Raw genomic sequence first — 17,590 nt, 5'->3', positions numbered from 1 at the left:
AAAACAGTTGCTTTATGAGGAATTAGTTCGTACCATTGAATATTTGACGCAATAGACAAGGTGTCGCAGAAACCGATGTTGCTATAACCAAGTTTTACTGTATTTCGTATGTTCATTACTAACAGCACCCAAGTTACATTCAAGCCAAAAAGTGACTTTTTTTAATGACATTTTACATCCCATGAGTTTGTAGCCGCTGAGGGGATCCTCGCCAAGTAACTTTAATTTCTGCTTTAAGTTTCGTAAGAAATTTTTGCTTGCAGCTTTAAGTGCTCACATGTTTGTGTTAGGGTTGACTTTTTTTCTCCCTCCGCTGGAATCAATGTTTATTCAAGTGGTTATCGTTTCTTCAAGTAATTGTCAGTCAGGTTTGACAGTACATATCTTATAATTCATTCATATGAACGTATGTTGCTGTTGGAGCTGAAGGTATTTGTTTCCAGTTAAATAGTTGCCCTGATCATGCTGTTGACACGGCTTGCATGGCAGTATGCATTATTGTAGTATGCCAAATTGCCTCTCTGAGAAAGATTAATAAAATATCTTTTTGATGCTTGCAGAATAAAGATATGCCTTTTTTTAATAGAAAATTCTAACCGTCAAACTAGACAAAAGTTGGGATTGAGTTTTTGATGAGGTTCACAAGAAAGATCACCCAGGTCTGCTTGAGATGTGAAGTGAGGTTCTGTTTATAAACAAGACTTTCTTCAAGATAGTTAAAGTTGTTGGAAATTAATAAAAAAAACATGAATAAGATATGCATGTTTCACTGAGCAATATCAGACAAGTAATAGACGAATGCAAATTGGTGTGTAAGCTGTGTGACTAAACCGAACTCTGCAGTGTGGATGTGTACTGAACATACAAGCAGAACTTTCCAGAGGAGAGGAGGAACAAGTGGTGCCCCCCTCCCCTCCTGTTGTAATGTAAATCTCAAATCTAAATTTGTGATTACTTAAAAACATGACAAAATTCTTCAAAGATACTGGGTTTTCAGACTTTGTCCATCTTCCAGATTCTAAATAACTAAGAAAAGAAAAACGTTTTGGAAACTGGATCTGTTTCCATCTTTGGGTGAGGGAAGTCATACTCTGTTGGACCCAGCAGGGTAGGCGTCTTCCCTCACCTGAGGACAGAAACAGATCCAGTTTCCAAAACGTGTTTTTTTCTTAGTTATTTAGAACCCGGACGATGGACAAAGTCCGAGAACCCAGTACATGACTAAAATGAAATGACATGTTCTGTGTTAAAATAGTTATGAACTTTCTGGAAGGGCATATAGTGTTAGGGATTGAATTGAGAGGGTACAGATTGGGCCTAGTGGTGGTGTATGAGCCTATAGTCCACAGAGAATAATTGAGGACTGATGAGGCTTGTGTGCACAGTACATTGAGAAACACAGTGTATGTACTGGTATTCATATATAGAGAGCTGCTGTGGCATTTCAAGTAGGAGCCATTATATCAGGCAATGGGGGTCACGATACTGGGCAGACATTTTTAAAGTTCTCTATAGACATGTACAAATGTAAACAAAATTCCCACATATTAGTTGATGCTGAATATTAATGTGTTTTATTATTTTTTGTGGCTATTTTTGTAAGTACTTACATGAAAAGGTTTGTTAAGTTTTTATTTTAGAGAGTAAGCTGTATGGTTCCATGACCCAGCCTCTGTCATCGGAGAATAGTTATTTTCATTGTTACATCACAGGCGCCCCAGCACTTTATTGGCTGCTGTGAGAAGGGGATTTGCTCCTTCGCCACAGTTGTTGCAGAAGTCTTCAGATTCTAAGGCCCAAGCCATTATTCCAGCCAAGCCCTTGTCCCTGATGAACTGAGCCTGCAACAACCTTACACTGCATTAATGCAGTAAATATAAAGAAAAACTCCAGCCCAATTAGACACCAGAAGACATAAACACAGAAAACTAAAGTGTATGTTGATATCTCATTACCAGAATGCTGGAGGGAGCCATAGTATAAAAATAGGTAAAGTTATCCTTGAAACAGACCATGGAGACCCATACAGATGTGAGATGTTGAGGCTCCCACATGTACTAGACGGTTGACTCACATGTGATTGAGCTTGCCATCTTATGTGCTGGCCACCCACCATTTACCCCCAGGAATATTCTCAGTATTCATTTCCGTTAGGCTTAGTCAGCCCTAGGTCCACAGTGTGGCTGGAGGAATAAGGTCAATTGAAAATGTCTGGTGACCTAGCTGGGAATGGAACCTGCAACCTTCCCAGCTTGTAGTGTAGTGCCTCAACTATGCCACCATGTGTCCCCATGCAAAGATAGTAGGTCATTTGAAAGTATGAGTAGATTAGTTTTGGAAAATGCTTGTGGGAATTCCATTCAGAATCATTTCTGGACTGGTATCTAAAAATGTAAAGATTATAATGTACAAAAGTGATTGTATCTGGTTTGTATGGCAGTGTAATTTGGTCCCTCATCCTAAGGGAGTCAGAATGTTAGAGAGCGGGATGCTGAAGAGAGATTCTGGAACTAAGAAGGTGAAGGACAGGTAGGGTATAAAGTCTGTATGCGTAACCTTTAAGTGCCCCGTTTGTGCCATTCATGAGTAAGGTCGTTGTGGCCAAAGTGCCCTGTTTGTGCCAGTCAGGCATTTAAACTCCGCTAATGGGAGCGCGCGCACACGCCACTAGTGGAAGCACATGCACAGTCCTAACTATTTATTTTAAATGTAATAATTACCAGACAGACTTGAGTAAAATCCTAATAGAGGAATTAAATTGATACCTAAATGAACAACAGCAAATAAAAATATACGTATGAGTTATGCCAAAACTTATCCACGATCCAGTAATTTTATTGCAGATTCTGCAGATAGGTATGTTAAAAATATATTGTAAAATTCGATGTACATACCTTTTTTGTTGTTACCTGCTTGATTTATATATAGGCTGAAATTATACTACAGTATTCGATTTCACTACGAATGCACAGAAAACAGATCACACTCTGTATCTTAGCCACGATGCAGCAGTCTGCTCATTCAAATAGAAGGGGCAATAAACGTTTGCAGCTCTAACGGAAGGTCTTAGCACTGAAGAAGGGACCCCTCTAGCTTTCTCTTGAATAGCCATGCTTTCATTCTTCTGTCCTCCAGTCAAAAGATTCGAAAATCTGAAGAGTGTAAGCAGGGCTAGCAGAAGACCAAATGATTTTATTGCTTCCATCTGTTTTATGACACCAGGGACTGCTAAAATTCGTCAAGTGTTACAACCAGAAATGAATTTATGATGCAGAACAACTCTGTGAAGAACTGGGAAACCATTTTTGCAGTACGCATCAAAATTAATACAAAAAACTGAAAATAGAGTATAACACTTTGTATTAAAAATTTCAAATCTTCCGTTATAATATGTGACACTATGTTCTTTGCTGATATAAACGAAGTTAATACCATCCATTTATCATAAAAATTGAGCAAGATACAGCATTTTTAAACCCAATGCTTAAAATTGATTAAGCGCCTAATAGGAACGGACATTTAAACGCAGAGTAGCAACGGGCATTTAAACGTGCACCAGCAGCGGGCATTTAAATAAACTCTGGCCAGCTCAAGCTTACCACTCTTTTGAAGTCTGGCGTTTAAAGGTTAAGTAATTGGGCACTGCATCCTGATTTGTAAGGGTGTGGATTTGTAGATCCATGTATTCTTGAACTTGACACTAACTGGAGGTGAGTGGTCAGCTTCACTTCCCAGCGGCTTTAGCCGTGAGGAGAGTGCCCTATATAACTATTGGATAGGAGGCCTGGAGAAAACTGCATACTGAGGAGCATCATAATTTATACTCAAAATGTTATCTAGGGAAAAGCAATATCATATGTCATGGTTATAAAAGACTTCATATTCTACCAGTTCCTGGGCTCTTGATTCAAACATGACCCACCCAGAAGATTGTACAGTGCATGCCTGATTGGCAGTTTATATGCTGTAACTATTCTGTTTGGTTTTTCTGACAGAACAGCCTCAGAATCTTCGAAATATGGAAACTAATACTTCACTACAAGTAATTATCATAAGGAAGAAACAGATGCAAGTCAAGACTAAGACATACAAATTTGTTGGAGAAGTTAGGCTAGCTTATGACAGGCACTATATTAAGGTTAAGGAATAATTCTCATGGTTCTGCTAGAGTCAGCCTTGATTCTCTGCTTGTCTGAACTGACTGTGTTACAGTCATGTGATAATAGTTCAGAGTAGAAGAGTATGCCTGTGGAAAGCACTATCTTACCTTTGCTGTGACAGTGTTGACATCATCATAGCTGACCCAGTTGTCATCATAGTAAGCGTACAGATATCCTTGTGCACCATCCGTCACAACATTCCACTCTTTTACCATGCATATCTGTGGGAATAGAAAACATGTCACTCATGATTTGATGGTCAGTTGTAATGCCACCTTTCTGGATTCCAGTCACTAATGGCCAAGCCTGGGATCTGATGGATACCAGCAAGTGGCATAATTAAGCAATTACTTTAAAGATTTAACTTGTATTTTGGCCATTTCTTATTGTTTTCTTATGTCCTCTTGGTTGCTGTGAAATTCTCCTGGTGATATGGATAGCCAACTGGGCCAAAGAAATTTTCTTTCTTTTTTGTATTTTGTATCCATACTATTTATTGAGTGATGGAGGTTTACCAAATGTATGTCATACATTGTACAAAATTTGGATATGCTGTATGAAATCTAATTTCACATTGCTTGCATATGTATCACATGGAGTGGCAGAAGAACATGTATTCAGTTGGGCCCTTGGCATTACATGGAGTGATTAGTGCATATCATGTTAGAGGCCAGATAGGACCAGTTACAAAAATGGATGGAAGTAAATATAGGGATTTACTTGGGGCTGAAAAGGTTATCAGTTTCTACAGCAGGAATTATGATCACACCTTAGGTTAGATTGTTCTTGAGAAATGATATGTAATTGACTAAATTTGAAAAGTTGGTGACTCATATTGCCAGGTACATGTAAAAGTTTGACGATCAGACAAAATGCATCTGTATTCTTTATATGAACATTAACTTGGCCACTGTTCATTGTTATTCTTTCAACTCAGCATTTAAGAAACTTGTACTGTGTTCATTATGATATGTAAGGAATGAAAAGTTACTACACAGTTGGGCCAGTCAGAAAGAACTAGCCTTGATCACTGCACACCAAAAGAAGACCTAGAAGAATGAATAAATATGTGTTACTCTCAAATATCATCAATGTGCGCACTACTTTAACAGTCATTGTTTTGAGAAGCAAGCAAAAAACATAAACAAGTTCAATAGCCTTACCTGTGTATATCTTAAGAATTTAAATGATTGATAACATTCCTTGTTGGACCATATGATATTTTACACTACATTCTAAACTATGATGTCTTGTGTGTTTTTAATTTTTAATCAAATGTTATACTGTATATTATGGCAGACATCTTTTGTTTCTTTGGGATTATTGAATTTAGACTTTATCCATTGCCTGATATTCTGAACACAACCTTTCAATCAGTGTATAACATTTCAGTATGACTCACTCTCTATATATGTATACATATATAGAAGGTAAAGCTATTCCTGTAACAGATGAGCAGGACAAATAGAATGAATGGGGCAGAAGAGGGATGCATATAGGTTATTGGTGGAAAGCCAGAAGGAAAGAGACTGCTAGAAAAACTAAGGTATAGGTGGGTGGATAATATCAAAATGGGACTTAGAAAAATAGGATGGAGTGGTGTGGACTGGATTTATATGGTTTAGGACAGAGGCCAATACAGGACTCTTGTGAACATGGCAATGAACCTTGGGGTTCCATAAAATGCTGGGAAGTTCTTGAGTAGATGCACAGTTGGTGGCTTCTGAAGAAGGGCTGAGCTCTGTGAAGTTAGTTTTATCACTGTAACAGGCTGTTAAGGCCCACAGGGTTGTGAGTCATCAAGGCTCCCACATTTTCTAGACAGTCAGCTCACAAATGGCAGTGAGGTTATCAGCCTTACACACTGGCTACTGTTCATCCCCAGGAAGATTCCTGGCATTCATGTATGTTAGAGACTTAGTCAACTCCAGGGCCATAGAGCTGCTGGAAGGATTAGATCACTTGAAAAGTCCAGTGATATTATTGAGAATTGAACGTATAATCTTATAGCTTGTAGTATAGTGTCTCAACCAACTATGCTACCATGTGCCCCATATATATATTGTAACATGAATGGCCAGAACGTTTCTAGACCTGTAAACAACCTTTAGTCCCGTAAGCACACTCAACCAGGTTATGGAACCTGTTTCTAGGGAGCAGTTTAGTAAATAGACTTCCGCACAGATGCAATGATGTCTGGTGTTGCACTGTTTTACAAACTGTAGGAATTTTATTGAACTGTATAATGAGGAGTTTCATAACTTGTACTCTTCTCCAAGTATAATTAGAATGATCAAGTCAAGGAGGATGAGGTGGGCGGGGAATGTAGCATGAATGGGGGAGACGAGGAATGCATATAGGATATTGGTGGGAAAGCCAGAAGGAAAGCGACCACTGGGAAAACCAAGGCGTAGGTGGGTGGACAATATTAAAATGGATGTTAGAGAGATAGGATGGAATGGTATTGATTGGATTGATCTGGCTCAGGATAGGGAGCAGTGGAGGACTCTTGTGAACATGGTAATGAACCTTTGGGTTCCATAAAATGCTGGGAAATTCTTGAGTAGCTGCAGAATTGGTGGCTTCTCCAGAAGGGCTCGGCTCCATGAGTAAGTAAATAAGGAATTTTATTGCATAAATGGTTAATATGTTCATTTGCATTGAGTTTTTTGTTATATTGAATTATGTTATGTATATTTTACATTATGTTGCCTAGATTTGCTCCAGTGATTGGAACATTTGTTCTGATATGTGACTCATTCTATATCCAGTGGTTTGTGAATATACTTCTCAACCTCTGTCTGGATCTGCTTGAATTTGAAATCAATGAACACTGCAAGAATACTGGCTAACATGTGATTGGCTTTCTATGGAGCCTTTGCTGTGACCATTGCTATGCAATCGTTCGATAACACATTTCAACAGTATAGGCTTTCTTCTGTGGAGGCTATGTAACGACAGTTAGAGACAAGAGATTCCAGTATTTGAGAGTGTTTAAGTGACAGTCAGTTGTCTGTGTGAGACAGCCACAGGAAGTTTGTAGTTTAAGAACTAGAAGTCGGCCTGTGAAGACTTTGCATGTGAATTAGAAGACTGTATGATGTGGTGCAGTGATATCTGTAATGATCTGAAGTGCTAGTCTCTGTGTTGAGATTCGTTGCTAGGAGACGACTAGTGAAGACAGAATCCTACTGCATGTGTAATGGTGAACTGAAAGTGTGTAAATGAGAGATAGCTCTGTATTTAAATGTAATTAAGAGAGAGTGTGTAACTGAAGTGCTAATAAATCCAATCATCCAAAGTAGAACTCGTCATTTCATAACGCATACCACCCTACATGTGAGACAGTATATAGTATATATATATAAAGCATGTCATTTATAATCCCTTCTGCAGAATATTTCTATTAAGTTTACGTTGTATGCATTTAAATCTTATTTGATTTGTATAGTTTGAGCAAGGAATCATTTGTGCTGAAGGAATGGAGACTGAAATACCTCATAATAGGAGAGGAATCCGGGCTCCCGTGTATATGGACCAGCAGTACCATTGGCAATGATACTAGCACCCAGTCCATGGTTTTGACCATCTGCAAGGATGTATGTTCGGCCATACAGAGGTATGCCCACAAGCAGCTTCTTTGCAGGAATTCCTCCATTGAGCCACTGGTTCACGCTGTACTCCTAGTAAATAATGGGGAGTACTGAATTTTACTGTCATGTAGTGGTTATGTGGCAAGTAAATATAGTTGCTTTTAAAAATTAGATTGTAGAATGGTTTTAGCAAAAGTAATGAGCAGCATCAGTTTATGTTTATCAACATGAGAGTAGGTATTATTCAGCCAACAGTTTTATTTTTTCTGCGATCTGAAATAACAGGTGTGTTGCTTGCACACCAAAGCTTGTCACTGGAATATAAAACTACACATTTAGTTGAATGTCATGTTATTTCTTGAACAGAAGCCTTTTTTTTCTGTTGATAACATCTGTCTGATAAATTTTAATCCCAGGGGTGTACTGCCTTATGACATTAAAGCTACTTTTGCAACTGAAGTTGTACTGTCCTACTGTTGCAGTGAACAGCATGATGATTGTTTTTGTTGCTGAACGGGGGAGGAGGTAGTGATAAACTCAAATAGTCATTCACGTCATTCCCCCTAACTCCCCATTTCTTTCAAAAGTGCCCCTAGCATACATTACTTCTGTAACCTCAGTTCTAATCCTACTGATGCCGGAACACTTTTGAATGGCTATATAGTTCATTACCAAAACATTTCCACACACACGTAAACTTGGGGCAATAGGACTTGTCCTCCAGTTTCCTTAACATCAGGGAGGCTCTGTCATTTACTGCCATGGTGCCACATAATGGCCACTTTATCTATTAAAACAAGCCATGGAACAGTTTTTAACATGACTGATACACTCTAAAAATGTGTTATGATTGCCAAACAGTTTTGGACATAAATTGATTTAACACTATTTAAAAATATGATTATCTAGTAACCAGACCAGAGATGGAGAGAAATGGAAATAAATGGATGATGTTATATGTAAGAAGAATGTTGACTGATTCTGCTCTGGCTTACAAGATGACTGTTAACAGTAATTTCTAGAAAGTAGGTTGATGAAAGAGATTTACCACATTCAGTGTGGCATCATCACCAGTTTCCCCTGGCAGTTTGTGTAGAGCAGAGTTAAGCGCCGTCACATTATCTGAGGTAGCTGTATGGTAGTCGAAGCTCATGAGGGAGATATAGTCTGCATACCTGAAGTGTGACAGAAGTTCTATAAAATAGTTCACTGGCATGTAATTTAATTTCAGTGTTTTATGTGTGCATGCATTCTCATTAAAGCCGCTTAACTGTGGTTACAGTTGCTTTGCTCCTAGCAACAAGATTCCATATGTATTATGTATCCTTCTTCTGGAACCAAAACACAATGATAGTAATTTTGAAGTTAAATGTATTATTATGTACTATATTAAGTATTCAGCATGAAGTTGATTCTTGATTTGCATAGGGGTGTTTATGTAATCAACATAATAAATTTTAATCCTTGCACTTTATCTTCAAAAGGAGAAATATTAATTTAATTTGAATTTATCATAGAAGGCCTTTGTCTTTCAGCCCCAAAGCCCTGTAAATGAAGAGTCTTTTTGCAGAGCAACAGTGATTGTTAGGCAAGAATATGAGTTGTGCTTCTCCATTCCTCATTTTGTAAGGATGTGAAGAAGACAAAAACTCTCAACCCCTGTTCCATATGCACAAACAGATAAATAAAAATTAAATATGTTATGAGATCACTTGTGTGGCAGCACACTGGAAAGGAGGGAAGGATTATGGGTGTTATGCCTTCAGTGGATGACAGTACTTCCAAGGATGATACTCCTGACACTGAATGTATATGTTATACCCACTGTCCCACTTTTTGAAAGTCATAGCCTTCCTTTGCAATATCAGGATCAGCACACACAGCTACAGTGAGCAGCAGCCCTTCAGCATGTAGTTTGTCTGATAGCACTTCCAGTAGCAATGAGAAGTTCTCCTGCAGCAAGTACGAACAGGTGAAGATACAGAAATATACTGACAGTTTTAAGAAATAATTCATTTGAAGCGAGAAACAAGAAAGTCATCTCTTATGTAGCATCTGTCAGTTCTTGTTTCTTAAGTGAATTTTTATGAAATTTAGAGCTGAAGTACTCAGCCAAGTAAGACTGGTACATTATTTAAACATGTAAAGAAGTGTTTGAGTTTATGTAGTTAGCTGTACAAGGCCAAAAGTTGATTTAGACTGTTTAGAATAATATGAATTGAATTTGAGATATGTAAAATATTCATTACAAAAAATAAGTATGTCCTTCATTAATACATTAATGAATTACATTAATAATACATTATTAATTAATATTAATTAATATTTTAGTACAAATATTATGTTTCTGGACATTATCCATCGTCCTGTCTTTACCTAAAAACACCATCCAATGTCCATTGTCTTTGTCCGTCCATTGTCACAAACTTCTAGATCATATTGAATAGTTTACTGGATGTCATGTTCAGTGAATGATAAATGAGCTAAATAATGTATGTTACATATGCTTTATTAATCTACTTTTCATGAGAAAAGTAGGCTTCCGAGACTACCACATTATCCTAGTGTATGTCCATGTTTAACTTTTAAAGCATTAAAAAATGTGATAAAACATTATTCAGTTGGGAGTTAACCCAAATTTTGTAGTTCTCAATCTCATACAATCAACAATAATAATAACAACAACAACATTTAGCACTCAGTTGATAGCAACAGCTAATGGATCACAGAAGTCGGGAAGATCTAATCATATATGAAGATAAATTATAAACATTGTTACAAATGATGTATGAAAATACTGCTTAGAAATCAGTTATAATCATGGTGGTAATGCAGTGCTTCTACATTCTAACTGAAGAATTCAGCATAAAATTAATCTGTAGTGACAGATTCTTTCCAAAACAAAACTAGTGCTGCTGTAACTACTGCTACTGCCTGGAACTCTTTGTTTTCCTTAACCCTCACTGAAAAATCAACAAGTGTGAAGAATGAATGTCCTTCATTTACTTAGTGCCTCAAGATGGGGAGGCAAACCATCTTAATAATCGGTTGCCTTTTGTTTGAAAAACTGCATATTAATTGTGAGAGGCTACAGTAATGCAACCTTTATAAGTACCATGTACCACACTGAAGAATGAGTCTTTGTATTTATACTCTAGTTAAAAGTAAGTAATAACAAGAAAAGATGCTAAAAATCAGATATTCAGCCTCATACAGGCACTGCATCAGGGTCCAACATGTGAAATGTTTGTGACAAGTTTTTAACTCCACTTATGTGTAACAGAAGCTTAGTGCATTTCAGAACATTGTGCTTGTTCACCTTGTCTTCATGAGTTCCACCACGTTGGGTGGGGTACTCCCAGTCCAAGTCCAGGCCATCAAAATTATACTTCTTCACGAAGGTGACAACACTGTCAGCAAAAGTGCTCCTTCCAACTTCTGATTCAGCCATCTGAAACACAGTGAGGCTAATTGCACAGAGTGAAATAGGGACCAGGAATTTAGTCAAAGTTAAGAATTACAGTGTAGCATTTCTAACACAGCCATAATTATTGCTTTCCTTATTATTAATAAGACAACTTGCCATCAAATAGTAGAAAGAATCTCCTACTGCATCTCGAGAGTTCATACCATCCTTTTGCAGTATACAAGCAAATATAAAATCATATGTAAAGATATTCAGCACATAGTTGATTTAAGATGCCAAGAATTGTGGTCATTGATTCATTCACTGATAGACTGAATGTGAACAAATTGTCCACATATGGTTGAGACATATCAGTACATTGTGTGGAAACTAAGGCGCTCAGTGTTACTGTGCACTGTATGTCAGATCAGGATGAGGCCATTCGTTACTGTGGCATGAATTCTGAATTACAGTTCACATATTCAGCAACACAGTTCCATACATGGGCGTGGCAGTTTCCCTAATGCAGTGCAGTCGTCATACAGGCGCATACAGAGGTGAAAGTAAAGTTGCCCTTTTATAAATTAATTGAGCACTGCACTAAAGATCTATGGGTGTGTGGATGTATAGATCCATGAGAGTGGTCAGCTTCATGCCCAGGGTGCTTTAACCCCAAGAATGAATCCAGAGTACCCATTGGATAGGAGGCTGGGTGCTGTGGAGAAAAGAAAAATCTCTTGACTGAACTGGTAAATCCTTGGCCATTCAACCCTCATCAAATCACTCTACTGGCCTAGTTATTCCAGCTTAAAGTTACATAATGTAAATGTATTTTAATTATTATTATTATTGTTATTTATTATTATTATTATTATTATTATTATTATTATTTATTGCATTCAAAAAGTGATCATTGGCACAAGACCACAAGATATAGAACTTGTCACAGAATATATACTACATGTATGATAAGCATAGCAAAAAGACATACATTTCATAAAATACATATATATTGTGACATGTTGCGCAAAGGAGAACCCCCCCACCAGCAGTGACGCGGCGGGTGAGTCAGCGCTCCCCTCCCCCTCCTCCGCACGGTAACGTAACGGTGACGCAACAGGATTGTTACGGTAGTAACAGCGGTTACTACCGCTAGCGTTACTAGCAACACAGCTCCAGGCAACAAGGGTGCCTATTACGTGGCCGTTTTCCGTATTGTCCGATCAAGGCTACATAAGGAGCAGCGAAGGCTATTCACAGTCAGTTGTACTGAGTCAGTCAGTTAGTCGTGGAGCTACCTACGAGTCAGTCCTCGAGCTACCTCCGAGCTAGTTCCGAGTTAGCCAGCAACTAGTCAGTTGTATTGTGGCATTTGGAGTGTACTATTTGTGATACTGCAGATAGCAGTAATCGTAAATCTGTAATTTGGGTGATTGTATGAGCGAATGTGAAATAAAATTCGCTATATCAAATACGGCGTGAAGTTATTTGTCGCGATATACGCCCGATACGCGACAATATATATAGGCAACAAGCCATCTTAAAATAAATGTATACAATATCTGTAATTAAAATAAATCTACAAGAACATAAAACCAATTACAGAATTATATAATGAAACAATATACCAATTAAAAATCTCAATCTATGATTTAAAACGGTCTATTTGTACTTAATATTCAACATGTGTGTCCTTAATGGGGACACATGGTACTGTAGTTGGTTGCGGCACTATGCTACAAGCTGGAAGGTCATGGGTTGATTTCCTGATGAGGTCATTGGATTTTTCAATGGACCTAATCCTTCCAGCTGCACTATGGCCCTGTGGTTGACTCAGCCTCTAGCAGAAATGAGTACCAGGAATCTTCCTGGGCATAGAGGGTGGCTGGCATATAAGGTTGACAACCTCACCACCATCTATGAGCCGATTTTCTAGAAAATGCAGGATCCTCAATGTCTCACAACTCTATGGGGCTTCACAGCTTGTTACAGGGATAGCTTTACCTTTTCTTATGTCAATTGTATATAGTATATATTATTTTATATTTTTATTTCATTTAGATAGTTTGTTCTTCCTCCAATATACATGATAGAAGAAGAGTGTCAATATACAGTGCAGTTTGTTTGCAAAGAATGTTATCATCTGGAATGTGGTGGCATGCAGTCTGATAGGAATTCAGTGTTTCAGAGAAATGTACCATCTGCATCTTCAAGGTAGCCAAGTGAGCAACTGGCAAGGGAACACAAGCAAATTTCTATTGGACTACATGGCTACTCTACTCTTCATAGTCACCACTGTGACCTCAGGTCCAACATATCTGTTTCTGAAGAGTTCTGTCATAATGCCATGTAGCCCACTGAAAGTCAACCAACCTTTCGGAAGAGTATATAATCTCTATCTTCATGGTCAAATAAGACAGCACACAAGCTAGACCATTGTGAGAAACACATATCCTACAAAATCTGTTCATGTTAGTGGGATTTGTGATGTAAAAAGTGGCACTGGGACAGGTTTTCTCTGAGTACTTCGGTTTCCCCTGCCAATTCTCATTCCGCTGAATGCTCCACACTTATCATCTATCATCTGGAGCTGGTAAATAGACCAAATAGGGGATTACATACAATGTGGACTCAGTCTCACCCCATTCCAAGAAATTAACTGTTAATGTTGGCCACTCACGCTTATTATTTTTCATGTAATGGCTACATACAAGATGGACAGGTTGTCAAGGTAAAGAGGGTTGGGGATGTGTAAATATGGTCCTTTTTGCCCAAATGGCGCTGCCTGATGACTGTATTGGCTTAATTACTGGTAATTGTTTTCAGTCACTTTAACAGAGATGGCATACCTCAGAGTATTTGACAGAACCTTCATTCCAACCACCAATGGCAAGTATTGCCCTGAGGCCATTAGTCTTTGCAAAATTAGCAAACCTCCTAAGTGAGCCTGGAAATGAAGGAAACTTCATTAGGCATAGCCATTGTGTCCAGTTTCTTAGATAAATCTCTGTAACACCTAAAAAAGTGATCATTATATTATTAAATAGCATCCAAATCTTAACTGATGGGTTAATAATGCCTTTCAGTCTTACATCCATTCAGCTGATGTCATGTGTTCTAAATGGAATTGGAGTGCAGAAATATTTTCACAGAATGTTGCAAAATACTATGTGCATACTATTCTGTATTTGTTTTCAAAACATCTTTTTGTGAAATGAAACCACGCTGAAGAACATGTGATTACTTCATGATTACACTGATGTATTTCAATAGACCATAGCTAGGTCAGTTGAAACTACTAAGCATTAAGACCTCTTTCTGAATTGTTATGGTAAAATAAGATTGCCGATATAATTTCACAATATTTGGTTCAGCTTTCTGAAAGGAATCATGTCCTATGTTCATGAGGCAGCTTCACAGATCTTGTGTATGCAATTTCCTACATGTTTGTGACAACGGTTGATGATATATACCCCCTCCCCACAGCTATGTTGAACAAATTATGTTAACTGAGGTATATTCCGTGTGCCTAGCATGTTGTGAATTGGCCCTATTCCCATCTTCAGGCAGTTAATATGAATGTACTGAGTGTGTTCTGTTGTTTCTTTCTGATGTTAGTGATAGATGTTGTGACTGAAATTGGTGTCATTTGAATACTAAGGATATATTGTATGTTAACTTTGGGCTACTAAATTTCTGGACTTTGTCCATTACCAAATATTCTGAAAGACTGCAGTTCTTTCAGAAACTAAGTCTACATTTTGCTTGCAATTGTAAAGATGGGGTGGCACTTGCTCATTTGGGTTCATCAGAAAGAGTTGATATCGAGCTACAGCTATTGAATTGAATTGAATTGAACTGAATTTATTTACATTCTATAAATCCTAAGTAGGTTAGTACCTTTGGATACAGAAAAAGTCAAAAGGCAATTTTAGCTTAAAAATTAATATAACTTAATTTTACATCATTCTCTATTTACATTGAAGTATTCATCTAAAGAGTAGAAGGAATGAGCATGTAGATAATTCTTTAACTCTGATTTAAACTTTTTAGTATCATTGCCCAAGTTTTTAATACTTTGTGGCAGATTGTTGAACACTTTTATGCCAGTAAAGTAGACTCCTTTTTGATATACTGATAAAGTTGATGAGGGTAGGTGGAAGTTATATTTTTGTCTAGTATTCATGTTATAGACATCAGAATTTAATTTGAATTTATATATGCACCTAGGATCAGGTTTTGTGACTGGGAAATAATGGAAACTTAATGAAGTTTGCACAGTTTATTAGAATACTCGACCATGGACAAAGGGCAGAAACAAGTGCAATATATCATTTACCAAAATTGTTTAGAACTGATATATGCTAACCACTGCACCACCAGTATTTAAAAAGGACTAGCTGCCTGAAGGTGGGTGTACAGTCACTCATGAAACATTATGTATATTAAACATACCCTCTTAAGATACAGACCTAGAATATGCCTATGAAAAATCATCAGTTGAACTGTTGACAACCACTGTGTCATTGCAGCACTCAGAAATATAATATGACCCAATGGTCACATCAGTTCTGAACCCACTAATCAGCAGATTAATTTTTGGTGGCCAGGAATCTAATCTTATTGAAGAATCAACGTCTGCAGTGCATGTGCAATATGAAGACCAGAATGGTGAAGACACCTTTAGATGTGGCAGGTACACAGGGTAAAATCTGGCCATGAAACATTTTACTAGCACATCGAAGTGTACAGTCACTGCATTAGATATTACACCATCAAAACACAGACTTCAAGTTTTTTAGAAAAAATGCAATGTGATGTAGGAGGGAAGGCGCAGATATAGTGAATAAGTAGTTGTGGACATCTGAAAAGGGGTGGTTCTCCATCTTTGGGGTTGGTCGTGGGGCTAACAACTCGTCACCATAAAAATAAGCTTGTTACGAACATTTGCAAGAAGTCTTGGACCTGAATGGATGCTTTGAATAAACAAACTAAGTGAAACATAGACTGAGGGTGTTTGAGAACAGGGTGTTGAGGAGAACATTTGGACTGAAGAGATGAAGTGACAGGAGGTTGGAGAAAACTGCATAATGAGGAGCTTCATAACTTGTACTCTTCTCCAAGTATAATTAGAATGATCAAGTCAAGGAGGTTGAGATGGGCAGGACATGTAGCACGAATAGAGGAGAAGAGGAATGCATATGGGGTATTGGTGGGAAAGCCAGGAGGAAAGAGACCACTGGGAAGACCAAGACATAGGTGGGTGGACAATATTAAAATGGATCTCAGAGAGATGGATTGGATTGATCTGGCTCAGGATAGGGACAGCAGGAGGGCTCTTGTGCACATGGTAATGAACCTTCGGACTCCATAAAATGCTGGGAAGTTCTTGAGTAACTGTACAATTGGCGTCAGCTCCATGAGTGAGTGCAGTGTGATGTATTGGGAGTGGGACCATATTTTATGATGTGACATGCTGTTTCTTATCATGGCTTTCCAGATGAATACTCGTAAATACACTAACTAACCTTTTCCCCAGTTCTCTTCATAGTCGTTGTATTCATCAAGAGACACAATCACGCCATCTTTTAGTCCCATGAAAGTGTAGATGATGTGAGTACACAATGATGCGTTGATGTGCTCCACATCAAACTGTGCAATGCCGGGCCGGTATGTGGCCCATGAACCATAGTAGCAGAACACCACTGGCTCTGTGTCTAAACCACCTGCAATGATATTTACTGAATTTTTCTTGTCTTATGAAACATCCAATGCTGGGATTGTAACCTATGCCAAAATGTCATTGTTTACATGAAATTTGGAATTAATTTCAAGTTTATATGCATAGATAGAAACAGCCTTTAATTTTTTTTTTCTTATGTGATAGGTGTTCTGCTTGAACTAATGCTGTGGCACATAAAACCTCAATGAATGTATAAGGTTTACAACTTAGACTCACCGCCTTGTACATCTATGAGGTAAGAAAACTGTAAAATTGTGAATAAAAACACAATAAAGCTAATGATTCTGCAATTGCCCATTATTTCCTTGGAGACTAAACGTTTCCAGTGCAGTTGTTAACACACGTGAAATCCGAATATATGATTTCAAAATATTTGTGTGATATATGTAGTAGCATATGTATGATAAGCATGCGATTTATCAGGTAGGAGTATGTATAACCTCTTGTGTTATATGCGATAAGCCTACAATCACAAATTGTTTTCTTCATATCAGTGTGTTGATGCATTATTGCGTAAATAATAACTTGTGAAGAAGAGACCACTTGAGTCAGTTCAGTGTAAGGGGTCTAGTGTGATTTCATAAACAGGGCACTGATTTGCTCATATCTTAATAATTACGCAATAAAGCGAAACCTTCTAAAGGTAGAGGGGCCCCTGTGCTTAGCTACGCCATGGAAACGTATTGGC

General features: G+C 37.9%; 1 protein-coding gene across 1 annotated transcript; it reads right to left on the bottom strand.

The window, feature by feature from the left end:
• Positions 1–1,325: 1,325 nt before the first annotated feature.
• On the bottom strand, positions 1,326–17,250 carry LOC111862768 (acidic mammalian chitinase). The gene is made up of 9 exons (XM_023848432.2): positions 17,119–17,250; positions 16,688–16,885; positions 14,009–14,106; positions 11,073–11,204; positions 9,579–9,706; positions 8,802–8,928; positions 7,658–7,843; positions 4,268–4,381; positions 1,326–1,841 (listed from the first exon to the last, which is right to left on the bottom strand). Exons 1-9 carry the CDS (start codon positions 17,198–17,200, stop codon positions 1,707–1,709), a joined length of 1,200 nt encoding a protein of 399 aa, XP_023704200.1. The 5' UTR covers positions 17,201–17,250; the 3' UTR covers positions 1,326–1,706.
• Between the last annotated feature and the right edge of the window lie 340 nt (positions 17,251–17,590).

This window comes from Cryptotermes secundus, unplaced genomic scaffold (assembly GCF_002891405.2).
Source record: "Cryptotermes secundus unplaced genomic scaffold, Csec_1.0 scaffold5, whole genome shotgun sequence".
Taxonomy (NCBI): Eukaryota; Metazoa; Arthropoda; class Insecta; order Blattodea; family Kalotermitidae; genus Cryptotermes; species Cryptotermes secundus.
Note: the sequence above shows the minus strand (reverse complement) of the source record. Positions and strands in the feature narration are given on the sequence as shown.

What these genes read in the sequence shown, in the direction of transcription:
- LOC111862768 (XM_023848432.2), bottom strand. Translation starts at nt 17,200, where the DNA reads ATGGGCAATTGCAGAATCATTAGCTTTATTGTGTTTTTATTCACAATT. An exon ending in GTTCTGTCAAATACTCTGAG is followed by an intron (nt 11,205 to 14,008) that starts GTATGCCATCTC and finishes ACTGTGTTTCAG; the next exon opens with ATGGCTGAATCAGAAGTTGG. An exon ending in GATTCCTCTCCTATTATGAG is followed by an intron (nt 4,382 to 7,657) that starts GTATTTCAGTCT and finishes CTATTCCCACAG; the next exon opens with ATATGCATGGTAAAAGAGTG.